At 53.2% G+C, this 22,526-nt stretch overlaps 2 protein-coding genes across 5 annotated transcripts in view; one reads left to right on the plus strand and one right to left on the minus strand.

Annotated features, from left to right (window-relative positions):
• On the plus strand, window positions 1–11,974 carry Selenoo (selenoprotein O). The gene is made up of 9 exons (XM_036208720.1): window positions 1–601; window positions 3,650–3,853; window positions 5,012–5,198; window positions 6,622–6,752; window positions 7,413–7,693; window positions 10,191–10,335; window positions 10,916–11,101; window positions 11,202–11,358; window positions 11,442–11,974. Exons 1-9 carry the CDS (start codon window positions 45–47, stop codon window positions 11,604–11,606), a joined length of 2,013 nt encoding a protein of 670 aa, XP_036064613.1. The 5' UTR covers window positions 1–44; the 3' UTR covers window positions 11,607–11,974.
• The window catches only part of Tubgcp6 (tubulin gamma complex associated protein 6), a 25,061-nt gene continuing 13,194 nt past the window's right edge, over window positions 10,660–22,526 (minus strand). Inside the window, exons 5-26 of one of the 4 annotated variants that reach the window (XR_004946795.1) lie at window positions 21,587–21,708; window positions 20,748–20,823; window positions 20,473–20,582; window positions 20,096–20,187; window positions 19,874–20,013; window positions 19,352–19,501; window positions 18,458–18,539; window positions 18,281–18,369; window positions 18,089–18,204; window positions 16,531–16,669; window positions 16,225–16,296; window positions 14,407–16,057; window positions 14,150–14,205; window positions 13,863–14,016; window positions 13,601–13,769; window positions 13,380–13,521; window positions 12,979–13,173; window positions 12,768–12,900; window positions 12,484–12,697; window positions 12,211–12,410; window positions 11,431–12,129; window positions 10,660–11,051 (exon numbers count right to left, since the gene is read on the minus strand). Coding sequence is in view for 3 of the 4 variants with exons in the window: in XM_036208714.1 (XP_036064607.1) it covers window positions 12,038–12,129; window positions 12,211–12,410; window positions 12,484–12,697; window positions 12,768–12,900; window positions 12,979–13,173; window positions 13,380–13,521; window positions 13,601–13,769; window positions 13,863–14,016; window positions 14,150–14,205; window positions 14,407–16,057; window positions 16,225–16,296; window positions 16,531–16,669; window positions 18,089–18,204; window positions 18,281–18,369; window positions 18,458–18,539; window positions 19,352–19,501; window positions 19,874–20,013; window positions 20,096–20,187; window positions 20,473–20,582; window positions 20,748–20,823; window positions 21,587–21,708 (4,194 nt within the window). In the remaining variant the exon portion in view is untranslated. Of the gene's footprint in view, window positions 12,130–12,210; window positions 12,411–12,483; window positions 12,698–12,767; window positions 12,901–12,978; window positions 13,174–13,379; window positions 13,522–13,600; window positions 13,770–13,862; window positions 14,017–14,149; window positions 14,206–14,406; window positions 16,058–16,224; window positions 16,297–16,530; window positions 16,670–18,088; window positions 18,205–18,280; window positions 18,370–18,457; window positions 18,540–19,351; window positions 19,502–19,873; window positions 20,014–20,095; window positions 20,188–20,472; window positions 20,583–20,747; window positions 20,824–21,586; window positions 21,709–22,526 lie in introns of those variants that run through there. The other 3 variants (XM_036208714.1, XM_036208716.1, XM_036208715.1) reach the window with 3 other exon arrangements.

Genomic DNA, 22,526 nt, shown 5'->3' on the forward strand with positions numbered 1-22,526 from the left:
AAAAACTTCCGGTCGTGGCGAGCGAGCTTCCGGCAGCGCGGCGAATGGCCTCTCTCAGGGCCGCGTTCGGGGCTTCGCTCGCGGCTGCCCGAACCCGGCCGCAGTCCTTCGGTCTCGCGCTTCCGTCGCCCGCGCCCTGGTCCTCCTGGGCGGCTGCCATGGAGCCCACGCCGCGCTGGCTCGCGGGGCTGCGCTTCGACAACCGCGCCCTGCGCGCGCTGCCCGTCGAGACGCCGCCGCCCGGGCCGGAGGACGTCCTGTCCACCCCGCGGCCGGTGCCCGGAGCCTGCTTCAGCCGTGCGCGGCCCGCCCCGCTGCGGCGGCCGTGCCTAGTGGCGCTGTCGATGCCCGCGCTGGCGCTGCTGGGGCTGGAGGCCAGCGAGGAGGCCGAGGTCGAGGCCGAAGCCGCGCTCTTCTTCAGTGGCAATGCGCTGCTGCCCGGCGCCGAGCCCGCCGCGCACTGCTACTGTGGCCACCAGTTCGGCCAGTTCGCTGGGCAGCTGGGCGACGGCGCCGCCATGTACCTGGGCGAGGTGTGCACCGCGGCCGGCGAGCGCTGGGAGCTGCAGCTCAAGGGTGCCGGCCCCACGCCCTTCTCCAGGTGCGGAACTCGGGGAGCTCTCAGGCGGCACCCCTCTGCGCGCTTGGGGGAAACGAAAGTGCTCAGTGGCGCTTTTCGCCCGGTTTGGGACAGGCGTACGCCCAGAAAAGCTCCACGGAGTGGTTAGGACATAGACGGTGAAGCGTCTTTGCAAAGGGTTTCGAGGAGGAAGGCTCAGAGGCGGGGCTGGGAGGTGCCCGGTGGCCAGACGGAGAACGGGAAGCTAGAGACTCTGCTCCCTTTCTGCCTGACACCCTAGAGAGGTCTCCAGCTGCCTAGTCTGTCAGGTGAAGCAGAAGGAACACACCTCTAATGGCTGTCCGTTGTGTTGTCAGAAACGCACTGAGGACTTTGGAGCCAGTTCCAGGAATGATACTGTTTGCTGGACATCTTGTCCAGAGACCAGTTTTCAGAGGTGACAGGCCGGGCTGATGCCCAGGCCCCTGTTTTTCCGCTTAAGCAGTCTGCTTCCTCAACTCGCCCAGACTCAAGCAGGCCTCTTTGTGCACATCTGGGGACTGGGGGGGGGGGGGGGGGGCAGCCTCTTCTCATACCCACCTTCTCTGTGAGCTCACCACCACCACCACACACCACACACACACACACACACACACACACACACACACCATCATGTGGGTAGTTCTTGGATTCCTGTGGGGAGTACACGAGTGGTCCAAGACAGGCCTGTCCAAATCCAGACAAGCCAAAAACTCTCACCCAGGTCCTGCCACCCAGGTACAGACAGCACTTAGGGCTCTGTTCCTGCTTGTCACTGCATGATTGATGCAGATGCTTGTTAAGTGACTAAGAGATAGTAGGTTGGGATTTTATAATTTGACACTACATCTGCCTCTCTGCCACTAACATGCCAACCATCCCCCACCCAGCTGTCTTCAACTTAGACAAGCTTCTCAGAATAGTGGGTTCTTGCTCATCTTCCCACCCCCAGGTCTTTTATCTGTGCCCCATGCCAAATTTATGGTCTCACCTGGCACTCTACTTCTCACCTGGAGCAGCCTTCTCCTAGGTGTCCACTCCCGGAAAGAAGGGCAGATACCACAGAGCCCACTCATTCTGTAAGCAGCCTTAAACTTTTTCAAAAAAAACAGCCTGTTGTCAGGATAATTTGATGTTGGAAGGCTTTGGTGTATCTTATCATGGTACTGGGGATCAAATCCAGAATCTCTTATGTTTTAGTCTTCTACTGAGCCACATATCCAGCCATGAAAGATGCTTTTTATATTTATTTTTAGTTGGTGTTTCCATAACTGAGGCCAGCTAAAATGTTTCCTTTAAGTCGGGGACCGTTTGATCCTTGCTTAGGTCTCGTACTTGTGTGTCAGGGTCCCTGACCTCAACACCTTGCCAACACTTGAGGCTGAGGTTGGAGGTGGTTGTAGAGTCCCTGAGATGGGTGAGTGGCCTCTTGCCCTGTCTCCTCCCTGCCTTGGTTGTAGGGGCGTCAAGACAAGCCCGTGTGGTAAGCCCCAGTCCTGGGCAAAGCAGCCTACCTTCCTGCCCAGGATTAGGTTTCTTTTCAGAGAAGCCAGAATTGCCACATGGTCACACAGGAAGGATGGGAGGGTGACAGTGCCAGAATAGAGCTCACAGGACAGTTAGCTTGTTTCTAAGATCCCGTTTACTAGGTTAGTGAGGACTAGGTTGTGCTTTTTTTTTTTTTTAAGACAGGGTCTTTGTTCTGCCTGCATGTGTCCCTGCGTGCCAGAAGAGGGCGTCAGATCTCATTACAGATGGCTGTGAGCCACCATGTGGTTGCTGGGAATTGAACTCAGGACCTCTGGAGGAGCAGTCAGTGATCTTAACCTCTGAGCCATCTCTCCAGCCCTTAAGGGTCTCACTACATATCCCTGGCTGTCCTCAGACTTGCCACATAAACTATGCAGGCCTTGAACTCACAGAGATCCATCTACCTCTACCCCTCAAGTGCTGAGATTAAAGGCATGTGCCTCCACACCAGGCTTGATCTTAAACTTTTGATCCTTCTGCCTGTGTTCCACATACCGAGAACCCAGGGCTATACACAGCATATTGGTGTGCTGGTTCCAGGTAGGAGGCCTCTTAGTTAGGCACCCCTCACGCAAGGAGGGGCTATGGATGTGGCCTGTCCAGGTAGCCACTGTGCTGGGCTCCTGATACTGTGCTTTGTTCTGCTAAAAACAAAATGGGCCCAGTGTGTGGGAAGAGTTCAAGGTACAGAGACGACCCACCAAAGGCAGTTTTTTCTTGCCCAGTCTTGTTCTGTATTTCCCTGTAGCCCCTACTGAGTCTGTCACATGTAGACATGTGGTCACGCAGTTTCATTGCCTTTAGCGGTGTGGCATGTGCCGCATGTCCACCAGAGGTTTGTCCCAGCACTACCCACTACACTGCAGTCTTAACAGTTCCTGCCTGCCCTTTGGGTTTGGAGCAGAGCCTCTGTCCTTCCCTGAGACCCAGGTAACAGCTTACTAGTGAGCTTGTGCTGCTTCTGTACCTGCTCGCTCAGGGTGTGAAGAGACACCATGACCACAGCAATCCTTATCAAGACAACATTTAATTGGGGTGGCTCACTTTCCGGTTCAGAGGGAGCATGGCAGCCTGCAGGCAGACATGGTGCTGCAGTTGAGAGTGCTACATCTTGCAGGCCACAGGAAGTTGACTAAGGGTCACACTGAGGGAAGCTTGAGCAAGAGACCTCGAAGCCCACCCCTACAGTGACACACTTTCTCCAACAAGACCACACCTCCTAATAGTGCCGCTCCCTTTGGGGGCCATTTTCTTTCAAGCCACCACAAGGTGGTTTTCCATTTTTCATTACTGTGGATTGTGCTGGGTGTGTGTGTGTGTGTGTGTGTGTGTGTGTGTGTGTGTGTGTATGCACTAATTATTGTGGGTTTTTTGTAAACCACTCCTGAAGGCAAAACTGCAGATTTGAAGTTTGTCTCTTCACCTAGCCTTAGTCATACGATCGCCACAACAAAGCTCTTGGGAAACGTGGCCCGGAATAACCTTTGCCTGACTGGCTTCCTGGCCTGTGTTTGATTTCAGACAGGCTGATGGTCGCAAAGTCCTGCGGTCAAGCATCCGGGAGTTCCTGTGCAGCGAAGCCGTGTTTCACCTGGGGATCCCCACCACCAGGGCCGGGGCCTGCGTCACCTCAGAGTCCACGGTGATTCGCGACGTGTTCTATGATGGTAATCCAAAACATGAAAAGTGCACGGTTGTGTTGCGTATAGCTCCCACTTTTATAAGGTAATGCTGGGGTCCACTAGGCCTGTCTACATGCACTTACTCATAGGTCATAGGAGATCCATGCTTATGCAGCCAGAATGTTGAACCCAGCTCATGAATAAGCAACAGCTCCTGGCTGTGGGCAGGATTTAGCCCCAGATGCCTCTCGATGCCCCTCAATCAAGAACTACGTAGAATTTCCACAAGGAAATGGCCTCATTTCGTGTCCCCATCAGTGGGCTCCTGTAGCTTTTTCCTTAATCGTCCGCTGACTCATTAGCCTAGTCCTTTCTGGCAGACTCTGCACCTTAGCTCGGTGTCCAGCACTTCAGGAGCTCTGAGTAGGGAACTGTCAGGAGGTGCCTCGTGTTCTTAGGGCTCTCGGTCCTGTCATGCCCAGGCCAGTCAGTTATCTAATACCACCCACCCCACACAAGGCCCACGGTTGGTCTCTGGCTTTTTCTGACCTCTGGGAGGATGGAAAGAGGCCAGCGATGATAACTGCTCCACTCCAGAGGCCCTTTGCCCTAACTTGGTTGACATTTGAGTAGAGGCCATCCTATACCTCGTACAATGTTGATAGCATTACTGGCCTCTGCTCACCAATTGCCAGTAGCAACACAGTTAAAATTAAAAAAAAAAAAAAAATATTCAGGCATGGTGGCACACGCCTTTAATCCCAGCACTCAGGAGGCAGAGGCAGGTGGGTCTCTGAGTTTGAGGTCAGCCTGGTCTACAGAGTGAGTTCCAGAACAGCCAGGTTACACAGAGAAACCCTGTCTCCAAACAGAAGTCTCTGTATGTGACTGATGTCCCCTGCTGAGACACCGTACTTGTACATTCTTTCTGCTAGAGCCAACCACCCCTGCTTGTCCTCACAATGTGGGGTGCACACAAAACCCTGTGTGGAGTTGAAGTTGACAAAGTAGACAACCATGGTGGTTTCTGGGCACAATGGGCCTGCCAGGATCTGGGAACCAGAGGTTAATTGGCTGGCAGTTGGCTAGACCGAGTCCCGTCTGTCACTCAGATCTGGCCCTGCTCTGGCTGGGTGTTGCTGTGTGTCGTCAACATGCTCTTCCATTGTAGGGCTGCAGGGCCTTGGAGCCCTGCTGGTATTTCTTTTTCTCAAAGGGATGGGGTCCGTCTGACTTACTGAACACTGGGTCTTTCCTACAGATTTGGCTCCTTTGAAATTTTTAAGCCCCCTGATGAGCACACAGGGCGAGCAGGCCCTAGCGTGGGACGGAACGATATCCGCATGCAGATGCTCGACTATGTGATCAGTTCTTTCTACCCCGAAATCCAGGCTGCCCACTCCTGCGACAGTGACCACACACAGAGGAATGCTGCCTTTTTCAGAGAGGTAGGCAGTTTCCCACTGGCCCTCCCCATTGTTTGTGGGTTGAGTTCTACTTGTTGTCAAATATGGTCACTGTGACCAGAGACCAAGGCTTTTCTCTGGTACCCCTGTCCTTTTCTGTTCCTTGCTCCTGCCCTCAGGTCCCATCATCTCCCTCAGCCTCATGAGCCAGGGCTTTTTTGTTGTTGGTGGTGGTGGTTTTTGGGGTTTTGTTTTGTTTTGTTTTTGTTTTTTTTTTTTGAGCTGAGGATTGAACCCAGGGCCTTGTACTTGCTAGGCAAGCACTCTACCACTGAGCTAAGTCCCCAACCCAGGGCTTTTGTTATTTTGGAGACATTTTTACTAAGAAGCATTGGCTAGCCTGGAACTTGCTATGTGTAGATCAGGCTTGCCTCAGACTCATAAAGACCCACTTGCCTCTGCCTCCTGAGTGTTGGGATTAAAGGTGTGTGTTGCCACACCCTATACACCACAGCTCTTTGATGCTTTGGCATTAAGACACCTGGTTCTGAGTACACCTACAAGAACCAGGAGGCCCAGCTGGGGAAGGCACATGGACAGAAGCACTGTTGAGTGCTGGACACCTACTGCATGGGTCAGTGTTCTCAACCCAGCACACCCACTTGGTATCTCAACCTGGGAAGAAGAGATGTGGACTCCCCAGCCAGGGCCAGGCATAGTCCTATTTCTGTGTGGCGTGGGCTAGAATACAAGTCATTGCAGCTGGTCAGCAGAATAATCCTCCAAGCATGAGTTCATGGGACTTTGTCCCACACCAGGTCACTCCTATTTCCCACCTGTGACACAGTTGCTGGGATGTGGTGTGACAGAGCCACAGTGCACCAGGAGGAGCTATGAGGCTCAGCTTCATGCTCTCACACAGGAACAGGTGGGTGATCTGGTCAGCTCACACTGTCCCTTTAAGCGTCTGTCTTTGTGTCATGAAACTGGAAGGCCAGTACTAGCTGGTTCCCAGGAGCGCCTGTGCATCTTACACAGGTGAGACACAAAAGCCACTTGATTGGGTGGTGGGGGCTCTGGTGCAGTCCTGCACTTGGGTGGTGGGGGCTGTAATGCAGTCCTGCACTTGGGCTACTGTTCTCCAGGCCACTCTGGGACCTTGTGTTCAGGGACTGCCTCTGGTTGGGTGAGCAGTTGGTGACATGGCCATATAGCACCCGCTATGGAGATGGGATAGCATTGTCTAGGAAATAGCAAGCTAGACTGATCTATGATAGTGTGATGTTTTCCTAGGACTGTCTGTGTTGCTGATTTTTATGGTTTATCCAGAACTGGCAGCAGATAAGAGAATAGGTGGTGGAAATGGAACTTAGGCCCATATAAGCCAACTCACCACAAACATACTTCTGAAACACCGAGTGGTAAGGGCACCGCAGGGAGGGAGCAACCAGAGCCTGTCCCCTAGGTGACCCGACGAACAGCACGGATGGTGGCCGAGTGGCAGTGTGTCGGCTTCTGCCATGGCGTGCTCAACACGGACAACATGAGCATCGTGGGGCTCACTATTGACTACGGCCCCTTCGGCTTCCTAGACAGGTAACGCCTCTAGGGTTGAAGGCCATGGACCTCTTGCCTGTTGGTCACCTAGGAACTGTCCCTCAGAGTGGGAGGGACAGACCCCAACAGCACAGGGGTCAGGGTATAAGAAAGGAGCAGGGAGGCCTATGTGCTGCTCATGTGCCTCTTTTCAGTGTTTCATTCCCAGCAGTGGAATGAACGGTCAGCCATTCCTACGAGCAGAAATCGGGGGGGGGGGGGGGGGGGGGGGTTGGAACTAATTATGTAATTCAGGCTGGCCTTGAACTTGTGGTCTTCCTGTCTTAGGCTTCTGAATGATAGGATTATAGGAGTGTTTTGAACAAAAAGGATGACGTCTTAGCATGTCAGAACAAGTCCCTCCACTGTGAGGCTATAAGTGGATCAAAGGAGTGAGGGTGCAGGGGAGGGGTGGAGCAGAGGCAGGGTGTAAGCAGGGAGGGCTCTATCTGGTAGCCTGTGTCTTTCTGGGTCTCAAGGAGCTTCCTCCCTGGCCTTGAGGCCAAACAGATTGTGTATCGGCAGAAGAAAGTACAGCCATTCTAGAGTTGTCTGAGCCCACAGGACCTGACAGAGCAAGAGTGGTCTCACCATGGGCGTGGTCATCAGCCTTGCCCAGGAGCCTGCCCTGTCTCCTCTGATAACACTTCTGTGTGGTAGATATGACCCTGACCATGTATGCAACGCCTCCGACAACGCTGGGCGCTACACATACAGCAAGCAGCCCCAGGTGTGCAGGTGGAACCTGCAGAAGCTGGCTGAAGCCCTGGAGCCTGAGCTGCCCCTTGCGCTGGGGGAGGCCATCCTCGAGGAGGAGTTTGACAGCGAATTCCAAAGGCACTATCTACAGAAGATGCGTAAGAAGCTGGGCCTTATTCGAGTGGAGCAGGAGGAAGATAGGACACTTGTGGCCAAGCTTCTGGAGACCATGCATCTGACTGGTGAGCCACAGAACCCTGTCACTGTGGGCAAATACTCAGTGTTCCCCTTCATCGTTTCTAGACATATATAGCTCACTGTCACTGAGGACATTCCCATTTCCCAAACTGAAATTGTCTCCTTTATTCTCCATCCACCTCCCCCCAACACCACCACCATTCTGTTTTCTGTAAATTTGACCACTCTAGGAACCTCAGGATTTGTCTGTGGCTGGTTTATTTCACTACACAGAAGATCCCTAGGTTCTTCCATACTGTAGCATTGTGTCTGAATTTAACTCCATTTTTAATGCTGAATATCCAGTGTCTATGGTAATGATCCCTTTGAGTTTTCTGTGTGTGTGTGTGTGTGTGTGTGTGTAGGGGGTGTTTCAAGACAGAGTTTCTCTGTGTAACAATCTTGAATGTCCTGGAACTTACTCTGTAGACCAGGCTGGCCTCACTGAGATCTGCCTGCCTCTGCCTCCCAAGTGCTGGATTAAAGACATGTGCCACCACTGCCTGGCTGCCCCCTTGGGTTTTCATATAGGCTGATGCATATAGTGCTACTTTAAAAACGTATGCAGTCACTGGTTTGAATCCCTGCTTCCAGTTCTTATACTCACTGGGGTTTCTGGGTCATTTTTGGTTCACCCCTGACTATTCTGGACATAACACACAGTCTTGAGCATAGGTGACTAACGTGGGCATGTTTGCTTTGCTCCTGGTCTCAGAACTGCAGCCTTTTGTCTGCAGACACTCTAGCCCAGGCTGGCCTTGAACTAGTGCCTCTCCTACCCCAGCCTCCTGAAAGCCGCGGTCACATGCCCAGCTTGTCTTGCCTGTGTTAGTATTGACCACCCCAGCCTCTTTATTATTTTGCAATAGGGTCTCTCCACATAGCTTTGGTTGTTCTAGAACTCAGCATGCATTAGGCTGGGCTCGAACACAGAGATCTGCCTGCCACAGGTATTAAAGACATGTGCCACCACCTAAGCCTCTATAGATCCTGTTTGCATGGATTTGTATCTTTCATTTTCAACACTTGTGACTCCACCTGTCTATAAAATGCCTGCTTTAGACTCATCTTTTCCCTTTCTGTCCACTTGCCTCTCCATTGCAGGGATGGTTAATCCATTAGTTCCAACTAATCCCTGACAAATTTGTTTTCTGTGTGTCTTATCTCTTTTGTCTCTTGTTTTCTCCATTACTCTGAGAGTGTTTGAGACAGGGTCTCACTGTGTAGCCCTGGTTAGCCTCAAACTCAGATCTGCTGCCCCTGTCCCTGGAGTGCTGAGATGTGTGCCACCGCAGTGCCTGGCCTTTTTCAATTATTTTTGTGGATGAAGGTGAGTGTGCCTATGGCCCCACAAGCATGGAGGTTGTTTGCAGGAGTCAGTCCTCATTACCAGGTTGATCCCAGGTAGTGACACAGGCTGTCAGGCACAGTGACAAGTACCTCTGTCTACTGAGCCATCTTATTTTTTGAAACTGGGTCTTGAGCTGGGGAGATGGCTCAGTGGATAAGAGTGCTTTGTTCTGCAAGGATGAGAACCCAAACTCTAATCCCTAGCACCCACATAAAAAGGCAGGTAACCTCAACATTACAGGGGGGGAGAGGGTGCTTCCAGTTGAGTGTCTTGAGGCAAGGCTGAAAGTAGTAGAGGAAGGCAGCAGAGATCTTGCTCTGGCCTTCATGTGCAGGCACCAAACACGTAGAGAATGGGAAGGCTGGGGAGATGGCTCCTCAGGTCAAGCTTGCTCTACAAAGCCTGAAGACCTGTGTTGAACTCCCAGAACCCTATAAAGATGGGGGGAGAACTGCTCCACAAGGCTGTCCTCTGACGTCCACACGTGGACCACAGCATGTGAGCAGAAGACAAACTGGGCTTTGCTATAGAGCCTAGGCCCGCCTGGAACTTGACAGCCTCCCACATACTGCTACACCTGACTTCTCATTTTATAAATTGGTTTCTCTGTGTAGCCCAGGCTGACCTGGAACGTGCAGAGCTCTGCCTGCCTCCTTAGTGCTGGGATTAAAGGCGTGTGCCGCCACCACTCGGCCTCATTTTGTATTTTTAAGATTGTGTTCACGTGTGTGCTACAGTGCACATAGCAGAGGTAAAAATACAACTTGCAGGAGTCACTTACCTTTCTGTGATTTGGGTCGGGGTCAAACTTGGGCCAGTGCATCTGGCAGCAAGCACCATTATCCACTGAGCAATCTTACCAGCCCTCTTTTGGCATTTATTTTCATATGTTGCTTAGGAGTTGCATGGTCCCAAGTGACTCTGATTGCCAGTGAGGCTGACAGCTACACTGTATCGGGTGTGTTGAGGTGCCCCAGGGAGTCCCCGGGCAGGCACTGTGACTGGGGGTCCCAGGCAAGCCTTGTTTTCTGTCAGTGTCAATCCATTTATTCAGGTGACATCACCTACAAAGGACTTGTAACAGATGTCTGGTGGCTATGGAAATGGGAGCCAGCACCTGCCTCCCAGCACCTGAGCAGCTCATTTTTCAGGTGCTGACTTCACAAACACCTTCTATGTGCTGAGCTCCTTCCCAGCTGAATCTTCAGACTCAACAGAGTTCCTAACCAAGCTGACCTCCCAGTGTGCCTCTCTGGAAGAGCTGAAGCTTGCCTTCCGCCCCCAGATGGATCCCCGGTGAGTGTGTACCCTTGGAATTTGTTTTCAGAAGGGAAGCAGCAGGGAGGTCGGAGACTGCAGGTGAGAGCCCTTCACAGGTACACCTGAGGCCCTGGCAGCTGCCCCATTCCCAGGCATGAAGTATAGTAAGGTCACATTTCGGTAGCATTGGGGTCCAGGGCACTAACATGGAGGAAGCAGTGCACAGGTGGACTGGGATGGAGATGCCAAGCAGACTGTGTCTTCCCACAGCATCTGCCATAGGGTGTACACACTGTGTCCAGAGGAGATGTGGGAAATGGCGGTGGTGCCTTACAGGCTTTCAAGTAACAACCCAGGGGCTAGTCATGCAGAAGGAATTTAGTGGAGAATGGAGCAGTAACCATTCAGAGGAAATGGCACTTGAGATCTGGTAGAAACACGCCTGGGTCATGATGGTCCCTGACCTCCTCAGCTACCTGCAATGTCCGGGTCCAGGCAATTTGGAAGTTGCCTCAGCACCTGAGTCACGTGGCTATCTACAGAGCAGCCGACCTCACAGCCAGGCACAATCTGTGTACGGCCCTGGCTAAGGGACCTCCTGCACCCCTCCCTGCAGGCAGCTCTCTATGATGCTGATGCTGGCGCAGTCGAACCCGCAGCTCTTTGCACTTATCGGCACTCAAGCCAATGTCCCAAGGGAGCTAGAGCGCGTGGAACACCAGTCACGGCTGGAACAGCTGAGCCCCGCCGAACTGCAGAGCAAGAACACAGACCACTGGAAAACTTGGCTACAGGAGTACAGGTAGGCAGCTTCCAGGGTCACCTGTGCTGGCTCCTTGGCATAATGGCACACGGGGGTAGCTGTTCTTGTTGGAAAAAGCCAGCTAGGGATATGATTCCAGAGCCCGCCTGGACAAGGAGAAGGAGGGTGTCGGAGACACTGCTGCCTGGCAGGCAGAACGTGTGCGCGTCATGCATGCCAACAACCCCAAGTACATCCTAAGGAACTATATTGCACAGAATGCCATTGAAGCTGCCGAAAACGGAGACTTTTCCGAGGTGAGCACACACCTGTGCCTGTCGTGTCCGGGGAGGAAGGGTGGTCATTAAACATGCCTCACCCCAACTCACCTGTTCTCCAGGTGCGGCGTGTCCTGAAGCTGCTAGAGTCTCCCTACTGCAGCGAAGAGGTGGCCACTGAGGCCACAGGCCCCGAAGCAGCGGCAAGGACCACTGATGAGCACATTTCCTACAGCAGCAGGCCACCCCTCTGGGCAGCAGAACTCTGTGTAACATGATCCTCATAAAGGCCTCGGTGGGTGTCCTCCACACAGTGGGTGACCTCCACGCGTGTGGAGTCCCCCGAGGCTTCCCCAGTGCTGCCGAGTTGCTGAGACCACTGGGATCCCTACCCTCACGGTCTCTCCATGATGGCAGAGATCTCCAGTCAAAACCTGACCCATCTCTGTCTGATACCACCTTAGCAGTACTGCCCTGGCCTAGCACTCAACATGCCCCCAGCACATGGTGCTTCATGCCAGTATAGAACTCAGGCTCATGCTTATAAGCGATGCAAACAGGGCGAAATAAATAAGCCTTGTAGCCTGTCCCAAAGGACTGGGCCTGGCACTTGTTAAACCTCCCAGGCATCTAAGTAAAGCGGCTTTTTCTGGTCTGTCTGTGTGCTCACTGCTGCAGCCAGGTCGGACAGGATACAGCAGCATGGTCCTGTCTGTCCTCAGGAGTCCTGGTAGTAGTTGTTGAAGTTGATTCGAAGCAGGAAGTCCTCAAGGTGGGGCTGGTAGCCACGGTTCACAAGCTTGGTCACTACTGGAGAGGCACCCAGCTCTCAGGCTCCTGCCTGCCCTGTGCCCTGCCACCCCAGCAGCCCAGCCCGGCAGGAGGGCTCACCTTTGAAGAGGAAGTGGGAGTAGTACTTGAAGGTGCTGTAGGACTGCTGCATGAGTGGGAAGTTGGGGTGCTCGGCACCCCGGGGGCCAGCAGCCGGGCCCCAGCTCTGTGAGATGAGCTGGCTGCGGAACTTGAGCACCAGGCTGAAGATGCTGTGGATGATGTTCATGACTGGTGCTGCCTTCTCGGTCAGCAGGCCCCTAGTGGAGGGTAGAGCTGCTGGTGAGCTGCCCAGTCTGGCCCCGCACACCCAAGTCCAGGGGCCTGTCTCACCTGAAAACAGCCCTGTGCAGGTACTCAGCATGGGCCCGCTGGATCTCCTCCAGGTCACCTACTACAGCCAGCCGGGCCCTGAATTCGCACCAGCTGACATGCAGGATCTGGTTAGCAATGTAGCCCTGGATGACCTTCACGAAATGCTGCATCTCGTGCTTAAACAGCTGCAGCTGGCGGAACTGCACTGAGCCAGCTGTGTGGCTCACTAGGGCTGTTGAGGAACAAATGGGATGAGCATCAGCCTGAAGCTACACATGGGATGGACGTAGGCCAGGCCTCACCTGTGCGCTTGAGGTGGAAGCAGATGTCTTTGAGGGTCCACATCATGAGCTTCAGCTGCAACAGGAAAGAGAAGATGCCACTGTACTTGTTCAGGCAGCTCTCGGTGATGACGATGTTGAGGGGCCAGTCAACCTGTTCGGGAAGCCCCACTTAGCACCTGCAGCTACAGGACACACCTCTCCTGTACACTTGTGGCAGGACACTGCTGACCTTGTACCTGAGCTCCAGGCAGCTCAGCACATCCGGCGCATTAGGGGCAAACACCTCAGGCAGGTACTTGAGGGCAAAAGACAGGTTGGCAGCATGTGGAGTGTCCCCATGGAGGCTATACTGCAGTGCCTTGCTCAGGATGCTGTTGAGGACCAGTGGGTTGAGCAGCTCCCCAGGCGTCTGTCCAGCCCCGAGCTGAGGAAGTGGAGACAATGTTTCAAGGAGTCCCGGGTATGTGCCCTGTCCCTCCTACTTGCCCAGAGACCCGAGTTCTGCCAAAGCAGCGCTCTGCCAGAGAGTATGGCATCTCTGCATGGGAGGGCCTGAGGCCAGCAGCCACCCACATCCTACCCACAACAGCTCTACAGGCCAGCCTCATCCCAACTCCGTGTCTTAGCGACCTTCTCAAAGAGCAGGTCACTGAGGGACTGCGCGAACTCTCCATCTTCCATCAGCAGGAAATGGCGCAGTGCTTCAAAGTGTGTCTCCAGGTGCAGCTCCACAAAGAAATAGTCGACCGCAGCCTTGTTCACCAGGCTGACACTGGGGGGAAGCTGGAGGTTAGGGTGGTGGGCAGGAAAGGGCGGGTGGCGCGCGGGAAAGGGCGGGTGGCAGCACTCACTGGGCAGCCAGAGGTGCCGTAAGCGAGCGCTTCATCAGCACAGGCAGCGTCAGCAGCTCACTTAGCTGCACTGCATTCTCATCCACCGCGGACTGAACTTGGGGGTCCACGGGGAAAGCAAAGGCCTGGGGAAGCATGTGATGGACCAGGTGAGCCACAGGAGGCTCTGCTGTGGGAAACAAAACAGACTCGCTGAAACTTAGGTATACCCTGGCCTAGAGCACACCCAGCCCCTTCCTGCCCTTGTAGCTGGCCCACTTACACATGGATTCATAGCTGTCTGGGTACTGCTCCAGGTGGTAGAGCTTTGCGAGGTCTGCCAAATAGGCTTGCTCCTTGCCCCAGCGTCTGGGCTCAGCCTCTGTGTCCGAGATGTCCTCACTAGGGCCTGGGCTGCTTGGGACAGCTATGTCTTCCTAAAAAGAGACCAACCTCAAAGAACTGCATCCCCACCCAATGTGCCCTGCCCACCCCCCACTTTGCTTGTGCTGAAAATGGGCATGTGGGAGTCCCATGTGGTGACATTCCCTACATGCATGCTTCCCTGACCTGTGAGCTAGAAGGCCATGGAGAGAGGTCTTCTGCATCCCTACTCCTCCCTGGACCTAAGAAGACACAAAGTGGGTAGGAGGGCCATCAGTGCCCAGCACCTGCTGAGCAGACATAGTGAGGTTGGTCCAGAGAACTCCTCCAGAACCCCCAAAGCAGCAACTCCATCCTGGCTGACAAACAGTATCACAGAAGACATCATGACATTGCCTCTTGTGTGCCATGGTCCCATCCTGACCAGCACTGCCCACTCTCACCTGTCTCTTCAGGGATGCCATTTCCCAGCATACGAGGCTCAGCCACAACAGGGGGCTTGGTCTGTAGGCTACCTTCTTCTGTGCTGCCAAGGCTAGAACAGATGGTAGGCTTCGTTTCTCCAGGTAGTTGTGGCCCACTTTCCAGGTCAGGGCTCTGTGCTTCCACATGAAGGCCTGACGGGCCCACACAGGCACGGGGGCACTGATGGGGCTTGAGCAGGTCAGGCTCAGCTTCTGGCAAGGGCTCCTCCAGAATCAAGGGAGGCTGAGTACATTCATGTGGTTGAAGAGCCACATCTGACACATTGTCCCCAATCCTGATGCTTGCCTCTGACACGTGCCCATGGACATTCCACCGTGGCCGAGAAGGAGTCACATCTGACACATTCTCCCCGATCCTAATGCTGGCATCTGACACGTGTCCATGGACATTCCACCGTGGCCGAGAAGGAGTCACATCTGACACATTCTCCCCAATCCTAATGCTGGCATCTGAAACGTGTCCGTGAATGTTCCACCGTGGCCGGGAAGGAGCCACATCTGACACATTTTCCCCAATCCTGATGCTTGCCTCTGACACATGTCCATGAACATTCCACCGTGGCCTGGAAGGAGTCACATCTGACACATTTTCCCCAATCCTGATGCTTGCCTCTGACACATGTCCGTGAACATTCCACCGTGGCCTGGAAGGAGCCACATCTGACACATTCTCTCCAACCTTGATGCTGGCATCTGACACATGTCCATGAACATTCCACCGTGGCCGGGAAGGAGCCACATCTGACACATTCTCCCCAACCTTGATGCTGGCATCTGATACATGTCCATGGACATTCCACCGTGGCCTAGAAGGAGCCACTTCTGACACATTCTCCCCAGCTCCAGTGCTGGCATCTGACACATGTCCATGGGTGTTCCACTGTGGCTGAGGAAGAGCCATGTCTGACATATAGTCCCCCTGCTTGGTGCTGGCATCTGACACGCATCTAGAAATGCTAAGTGGCTGGCAAGGAGCCATTCCAGAAGCAAGGCTCTCTGCAGGGACAGCAGTCCCTGATATGTGTTCAGGGAGCTGCCCCACAGGCTGGAAGGTCCCCTCCTCAGAAATGACATGCTTGAGTGAATGTGGGCAAGGCAAAGTCTCTTGCATGTCATGGACACATGCATCCAGTTTTGTGGGCATGTCCCCCAATAGATGCTGCTTTTCACTGTCTAAACTGTTTTGAACATCCTGCAAGGGTCCTGGTGAAGAGAAGGTGGCCATAGCTGGCCTCAGGATGGTATTGAAATCATACTCTGACTGGGTAGGCTGGGGGCCAGCTGCTGTGAGTGCTGGCCCAGGCGTTACAGGGGATAGGTCTGAACAGATGGTCTGCAGTGCCACCTCTAAGAAGGGAGCTCCAGTGTTATCCACGGGCTGTTCAGCCCCAGGGCCCATGGGTAGAAAGTCTGTGATGCTGAGACCAGGAGAGAACGGCCCAGCTACCTCTGCCTGCCCAGCACCACGGTCATCAGCTCCCTCTGCTGCAGACTGGAGGGCTGATGGCGTTGATGCACTTGGTGGACTTGGATGGTCCCAATGCAGTTCTGCAGACCCCAGATCACAGCTATGGCCTTCATCTGCATGCTCAGGACCTGGAGATGGGACCTGCAATACAGCACATACTGAATCCCTCCAGCCATTTAACCCTGTGTCCCCAAGGTGAGCTCAGCAACAGTGACCAACACCTACTAAGTTCTGAGGGACAACCAAGCCAGAGCATCTAAGTCAGAGTCCCAGCAGGGTTCCCACGATCCTGTAGAGCCTATTATTACCTGAGAGCATGTGCTTGGGAACACGCTCAGTGGCTCCTGGGGCGGGTGAGCCTCCATCTCTCTCAGCATCTCCTGAAATTCAAGCCAACAGGAAGACACAGCAGCTCTGTAGAGTGACCAAAAGCTGGCACATACCACAGCCTTTACACAGTACCCCTCACCCATCACATGCCACTGGCCCTGCTGCCTACTCACTGTCCGGGTTTGGCTGGAAGCCTGAGCCGCAGCAAGTACCACCTGCACCCTTAAACAACAAGATGGCATGAGGGCATAACTGTACAAAAGCCGCTACCACTGCTGCCATACCTGAATGCACTTCTGGTCTTCTAGGAGAAAACGAAGGCGTGCGCTCTCTAGCCGATGCCTCTGGATTCTCCACAGAGCCTTCTGCTCTCGGCGAGCTGCCTCTGCAGACAACTTGCTGTAATGGTCAACCAGTGCCTGCCTGAAGCCACATGCAGAGAGAACATGGTCACTACAACCACTCTGCACCATCTGGTGGGCACACTCAGGCTAAGATGGTTCTCCAAGTAGGCTCCCTCCCCAGACTCCTTCCTGTTCTCCATCTTCCCCACCACAGATTGGCCTCCCAGGGACGGCCTTGCTGCCCACCACACTGAAAGGCTCCAATGGACAGATGGCCCCTTTGGCAGTTGCTGTTGGACAAATGACCAGAGAAAAAAATGGAAAAATGTACATGGCCAGAGACAAGAGAACAAGCAGGTGGCTAAGGACCAGCCCAATGGAACCAGGCCACATTTTCTTTACTGCACAGTAGACCTCTTCCCATCTGCAAGTTCAAACCCAAGAGAACTGGAGACTGACTAAAAGAACAAAATCAATGCAAACCCAGGGATTCCAAGCCTCTAACTACTGGGCATTGAGGCACAATGTGCTATCTCCAATTTGGCTGGCAGAAGTCAGGAACAGGGTCTCCATGCCTGGATTCCTCTTATGTGAATAGAGTACCTACTAACATGTGTGTATGCACAGAGCACATGCAGGAGGCAAACCCCTCCTTTGCTCTGTAAATGGTATCAAGGCTGCAACAGCTGAGCTTCCAAGGGCACCATACAAGATGTGGCCAGTCCCTTCTACAGAAGCCTCCCACTGAAACAATGAGCTAGTTTCTAGGACAAGCTAATGAGACAAAGAAGAACAGACTATGAACTATGCTAGATTAACAGTCCATTGCTCTGTTAAATAAAAAACCAGTGGAAGCTGTTTAGGATGAACGGACCAGGTAGAGTGGCACACCTGTCATCAGAGCACCAGGAAGGCCGAGGACTGCAAATTCAAAGCCAGCCGGCCACACAGCATGACCTTGGGGGTGTGGTTCAATAGTAGTGCTTACTTGTATGCTCAAGGCCCAAAGTTGGCTCCATAGCACCACAAAATAAACAATATTAATAAACAGTCAGGACACCAAACACACTGTGTACTGGGACTAGACCCCAAAGCACAGCCTATGGGCTCTAACCCCTTAGCCCAGGACAGCATCCTGGTCCAGCAGACTTATTAGTCCTTCTGTCTTGACATAGGTCTGTAATTTAAAGCCAAATTAGGGGGAAGACTGGATGGGGGGTAGGAAGAGGGAGAACAGGGGAATCCGTGGCTGATATGTAAAATTAAATCAATTATTAAATAAATAAATAAATGGATGAACGAACGAATGAATAAACAAACAAACAAATAAATAAATAGCCAAAGTAACAAGTTAGGGATGTTGCTCGCTGGTAGAGCACTTGCCTAGCAACACTGGGGCCTTAGAATTGATCCCTAGCAAAGAAAAAAAAGACAAAATAAACCATCCCTAGTTCGGATTAAACCAGCGCTGTGGGACCTTGCTGCCACACAGCCCTACCTGGCCTTCCTCTCCAGCTCTTCCTCCAGGGCCTTGAGCCTCTTCTCCCGGTCACGGAGCTCTCGGGCATAGCTGAAATCATCATCTAGCTCCTCTTGTCTAGCCGCCAAGCGTCGCTACACAACACAGCCTCATTTACTAAATCAAAGACTCCAGGGCCAGAACCACCCAGAGCCCAGACCACCCACCCACCTCCTGATCCTTCACAAACTGTTCCTTCAGCCGCTGAAACTGCTCTCGCTTCCTGGTGTCCACAGCCATCTGTTCTGACATCTGCCGCTCTTCAAGAGAAGGTGAGAGGCATATGCAATTGTGAAGAGTCCGGCAGGGCCCCAGCCGAGTGGAGAAAAGATCTGGAACTGTACTCACCACTCAGCTCTCTCAGGACCCTAGATGCTGCTTCCCGGGCATGGACAATTAGTTCTTGTTTGGCGATTTCCATACGCAATTCCTAAAAGACAATAAGCAAACCATCTTAATGCCCTGGAGAGAGCACTACCCTAGTTCTCTAAAACAACCTGCTGGTGGCCACTGTCAACAGACACCCTCCCAACCTACACAGAATGTTAGCAGAGAATGCTCACCCAAGGCTGGGAAGACAGGGAGGCCTCCCCCTTGGAGCAGTGAACAGGAGGTGACTATGTACCCAGAAATAAATGAAGGGCTCATGGACCATTCCTGCTCCTGAGTCTGTCTTTGCCTGGTCTCTCCTGCTGCCCATTAGGTATCAAGCTAGGAAAAAGTTCTTGAGATCGGCACTGGCCAGTCCCTGGAGCACACCGTCATAGTAGAGTTCACTGGAGAATTACAGTGCTGCTTCCAGGAACACACCCATTATTCATAAAACTACCCAAGTGGAGGAACTTTAGGCCTTGCTGCCTGGATTTTCCAGCTGTTAGCAAAACCTGGAGTGCAGGCAAGGCCACCTAGACTCAGGGGAGGGGGGAGGAACAAAGCCCCTGCTCTGAATACTTGTCACCAGATTTATTCCAATTTCCCTTGACCCACAGCCAAGCACCTTGAGTGTCCCCACCTAAACATACTCCCAGGACAGAGCAGAAAGACCCATTCTGCCTTGCATGCCCCACACCCAGCACTTCTTGGCTCTGAGTCTGCCTGGCTGCTGCTACTGCCCACTGGACACCAGGTAGAAGTTGCTGAGAATGGGAATGGCCTACCGCTGGGGTGTGGGAGCTCTATCCACCCCGAACAGCAAGAAGTGAAGGGAAGTGCAGAGAAAGCCAAAGCCCCACAACCAAGTACCTTTTCCTCCTTGCTGATGGAGCTATGATGAGCAACTCTCTCCATCCGCCCGACGTAGACAGCACAGTCCTTCTCAATCTCCTTCAACTCCTCAAGAGAGAAAATCACCGAGATGCGAGGGACAGGGACGTCGGACCAACAAAGATAGTGCTGCCAAAGGGGGAGGGCTACAGTGAGTACATGGCCAAGGCCAGTGGCAAGACCAGCACTGCCTTGCAACTGCGTTTTCAGTGATGGACGAAGACAGCCATCTCTTCCTTGAAAAGTTCATTCCTAAATCTGGGGGGAGCAGAAACCCTTGATGATTCCACAGAGCAAGTGCCCCAACAATGGAGACACCATGTGTGGGGCCTAGAGCAGAAGCGGAATCAGAAACTGAGGAGCACTGTGGGGTCTCATCTCCCACACAGAGGGCTGTGGCAGCAGACACACTAGGGCCTACCAGTCAGACACAGTCCCTAGACAGACCTGGCCTCCCACCTGTATACAAGCCCCCCGACTCAGCTAGCAGGACCCTCTCACCCGGGGACAGCAGAGCTTCAGCAGGTTGATGGTCTTCCCACAGACGTATACATCATGGGCAATATGTTTCAAGAACACGGGAACACAGTCCTCCACCTCTTTGGAAATGAGCACGTAGCCATGGGTCCAGTAAAATTTGTCTGGACAGAACATGATGATCTGCAGTTACAATGGCCCTGACCCCAGGCAGAGGGCACAGCCTAGCAGCCAATGGCTACTTACCTCTGAAGCTGAGGTACTCATGGTTAACTTGGATCATGAACTCCCCATAAACATCTCTGAAGACTCCACTGTACACCCAATCATGGATGAACCTGTGGGGTAATGGGACATGGGACTGGGAGGGAGGAGCTAGGCGGGTGTGGATGATGGGTGGGTGTGGCCAGTCCACAGAGTGAAATAGGACGTTGCCAGCGGATACTGCCAGCTGTGGGTATGGTTTGCTACCTAGTAGGTCCATTTGTCCAGTATGTTTCACAGGGACCCCAGCACTCAGTGGATCAATAGGAAGCCCAAATACATACTTGATCTAAGCGTAGCCTTCCCCCATCCACTGCAGGGAGAGAAGGCATGGCCAGTATGGGCCACCCACCACCTACCGTGTATAGGGCTCACAGCTGGTCTTCAGCAAGGACAGCAACACAGGATAGTGCTCATTACTACAGTTATCCAGTGCCTCCTGGTAGAGGTAGGACAGAAGCTTCACTCCCTACAAACAGTGAGAAGAAGCAGGATGGGTGCACAGCCACCACAATGCATGGCAGGCACACCACCTGGCTAGGCAGTATGGCCAAGACCACACCTCCAAACATGACAAGAATGTACAATTCAAGGGAGGCGTGCAAGCTCACACTTGAGAAAAGGAAGGACTCACAGTGGGGAACACAGGCCTGGGTTCTCCACTGGTTGCCAGGGATACAGTGCCAACACCACAAAGCTCAGCCAAGTACCTAGACACAGAAGCTGGATCAGATCAGGTGACGGGTACAGGGTCCCAAGGACCAGATCAAAACAAGTAAGCTAACTATTCATTTTCCCCTAAGCGACTGGTCTACACAAGCTTTAAAAACTACTTGTACCCCCAGCAAACCGGATCTAAGCACCCTGTTGGACCCTGCCCAGCACTGTCTCCTGTGCTGTCCTCTCAGATGGTGCTAACACATGCAGACTGGGCCTCCCCACCTCATCCTTACTCTCTAACTCCACTCTATGGTACCATCTGAACCCTCTGCCTGGCACAGGCTACACCTTGTCTGACTAGGATGAGCACCAATCCCCCTCATGAATGCTCACCCTCTCTACCTCACTGTAGTCTGTGTTCCACATGACTCCTCCACTCACTGTCCAGATCCTAGTTTCTACCTTCCCATTTTTTGGCTGCCTGGAACATGTGCTTCTCCCATATTGTCTGCCAACCCCAGCTTCTCTCAGCGGATAGCACCTGCCAAGAGACACTAGGCCTGGTGGTTTACTAACGAGCTCATGGTGTCAGAGGCATTGTCCACCCTCCTCTGCAGTGCTATTTAGGCAGGAATCCCTGGGCCCAGCAAGACACAAGTCTATTGCACATCGTGACCAGCTGTGCAGGGACTGTTCAGACAACCAAGGATTATTCTTCTGGGCCCTCGTCAGGGAGCAGAGCTGGCTTTCTACTGCCCTGAAAGCCCACATCTTCTCCTGAGACCCATGCTAGGATGCTGTGATGAGCTTCACCTGAGCTGCCGACCCAGCTTCTTGAAGAGAAAGCCAATGGTGAGGAGACTCAGGGTAGGCGGAGTGGAGAGAACACAGGCCCGATAATACTGCAAGTACCTCCGAAGGCCGCTGGTGAAGGCCTGTGGGCAAGGAGGGGAAGGAGGGCAGCTGGGACACCGAGACAGTCGTGTACTCAAGGGTTGGAAGGACACCCCCAAGCTGAAAAACAGGGCTGTGCTTCCATGCCACAGCCCAGTGGTCCCATTTTCCAAGCAGTGGGCATTTATGGCTTAAGCCCAGCCAGGAGGAAGATGCTTTACTGGAAGACATAGGCTAGGATTAGGATCTGCTACAGATGCAGCTTTGCCCCCTTGTATTACACTGAGACATGGTCACCCTGCAACAAACCCTGTCCATCTACCTTGGCCTGTCTGGCCTCCATGCCGGAAAACCAGGAACCACAGCCTTCCTTCCCGTGGGTTCCCCTTTCAGACCAATTCTACAATACCTGCAGCCTCTGGTCTTCTTAGGGGTTCCACTCATCGTCTCGCTGCCTGGAAGCTCCTAATACACCCCTGAAAACTGGTGTGGGGTAGTTCCTTTGCCTGCTGACTTGATTCCACATCAGACTTGAAAGGGCCCAGGTGGCCCAGCTCCTCCTAGGCTGTACCCTGCCCCCAGCACTCCCTGACATCTGCCCGTGTTTTCTGTACAACACCCTGCTAATGTGAATATCTGTCCTCACCTGCCCCAGCTGCCAAGATCCTTTAAGATCCTTCCAGCACATAAGCCAGCTGCAAGTCTTTCAATAAACAGAAAATCTTGGGTACTTCGAGAATCAACTCATTAGAACAGGAGATCCACCTTGCCACACACCATACAAGACAATGGGAGCAGGTGGCTTGTACCTGGCTTCCCCACCTCTCATAACACTTGGTCCTTGTCCTCAAATTCCCTA

Source organism: Onychomys torridus, chromosome 16 (genome assembly GCF_903995425.1).
Source record: "Onychomys torridus chromosome 16, mOncTor1.1, whole genome shotgun sequence".
Classification (NCBI taxonomy): Eukaryota; Metazoa; Chordata; class Mammalia; order Rodentia; family Cricetidae; genus Onychomys; species Onychomys torridus.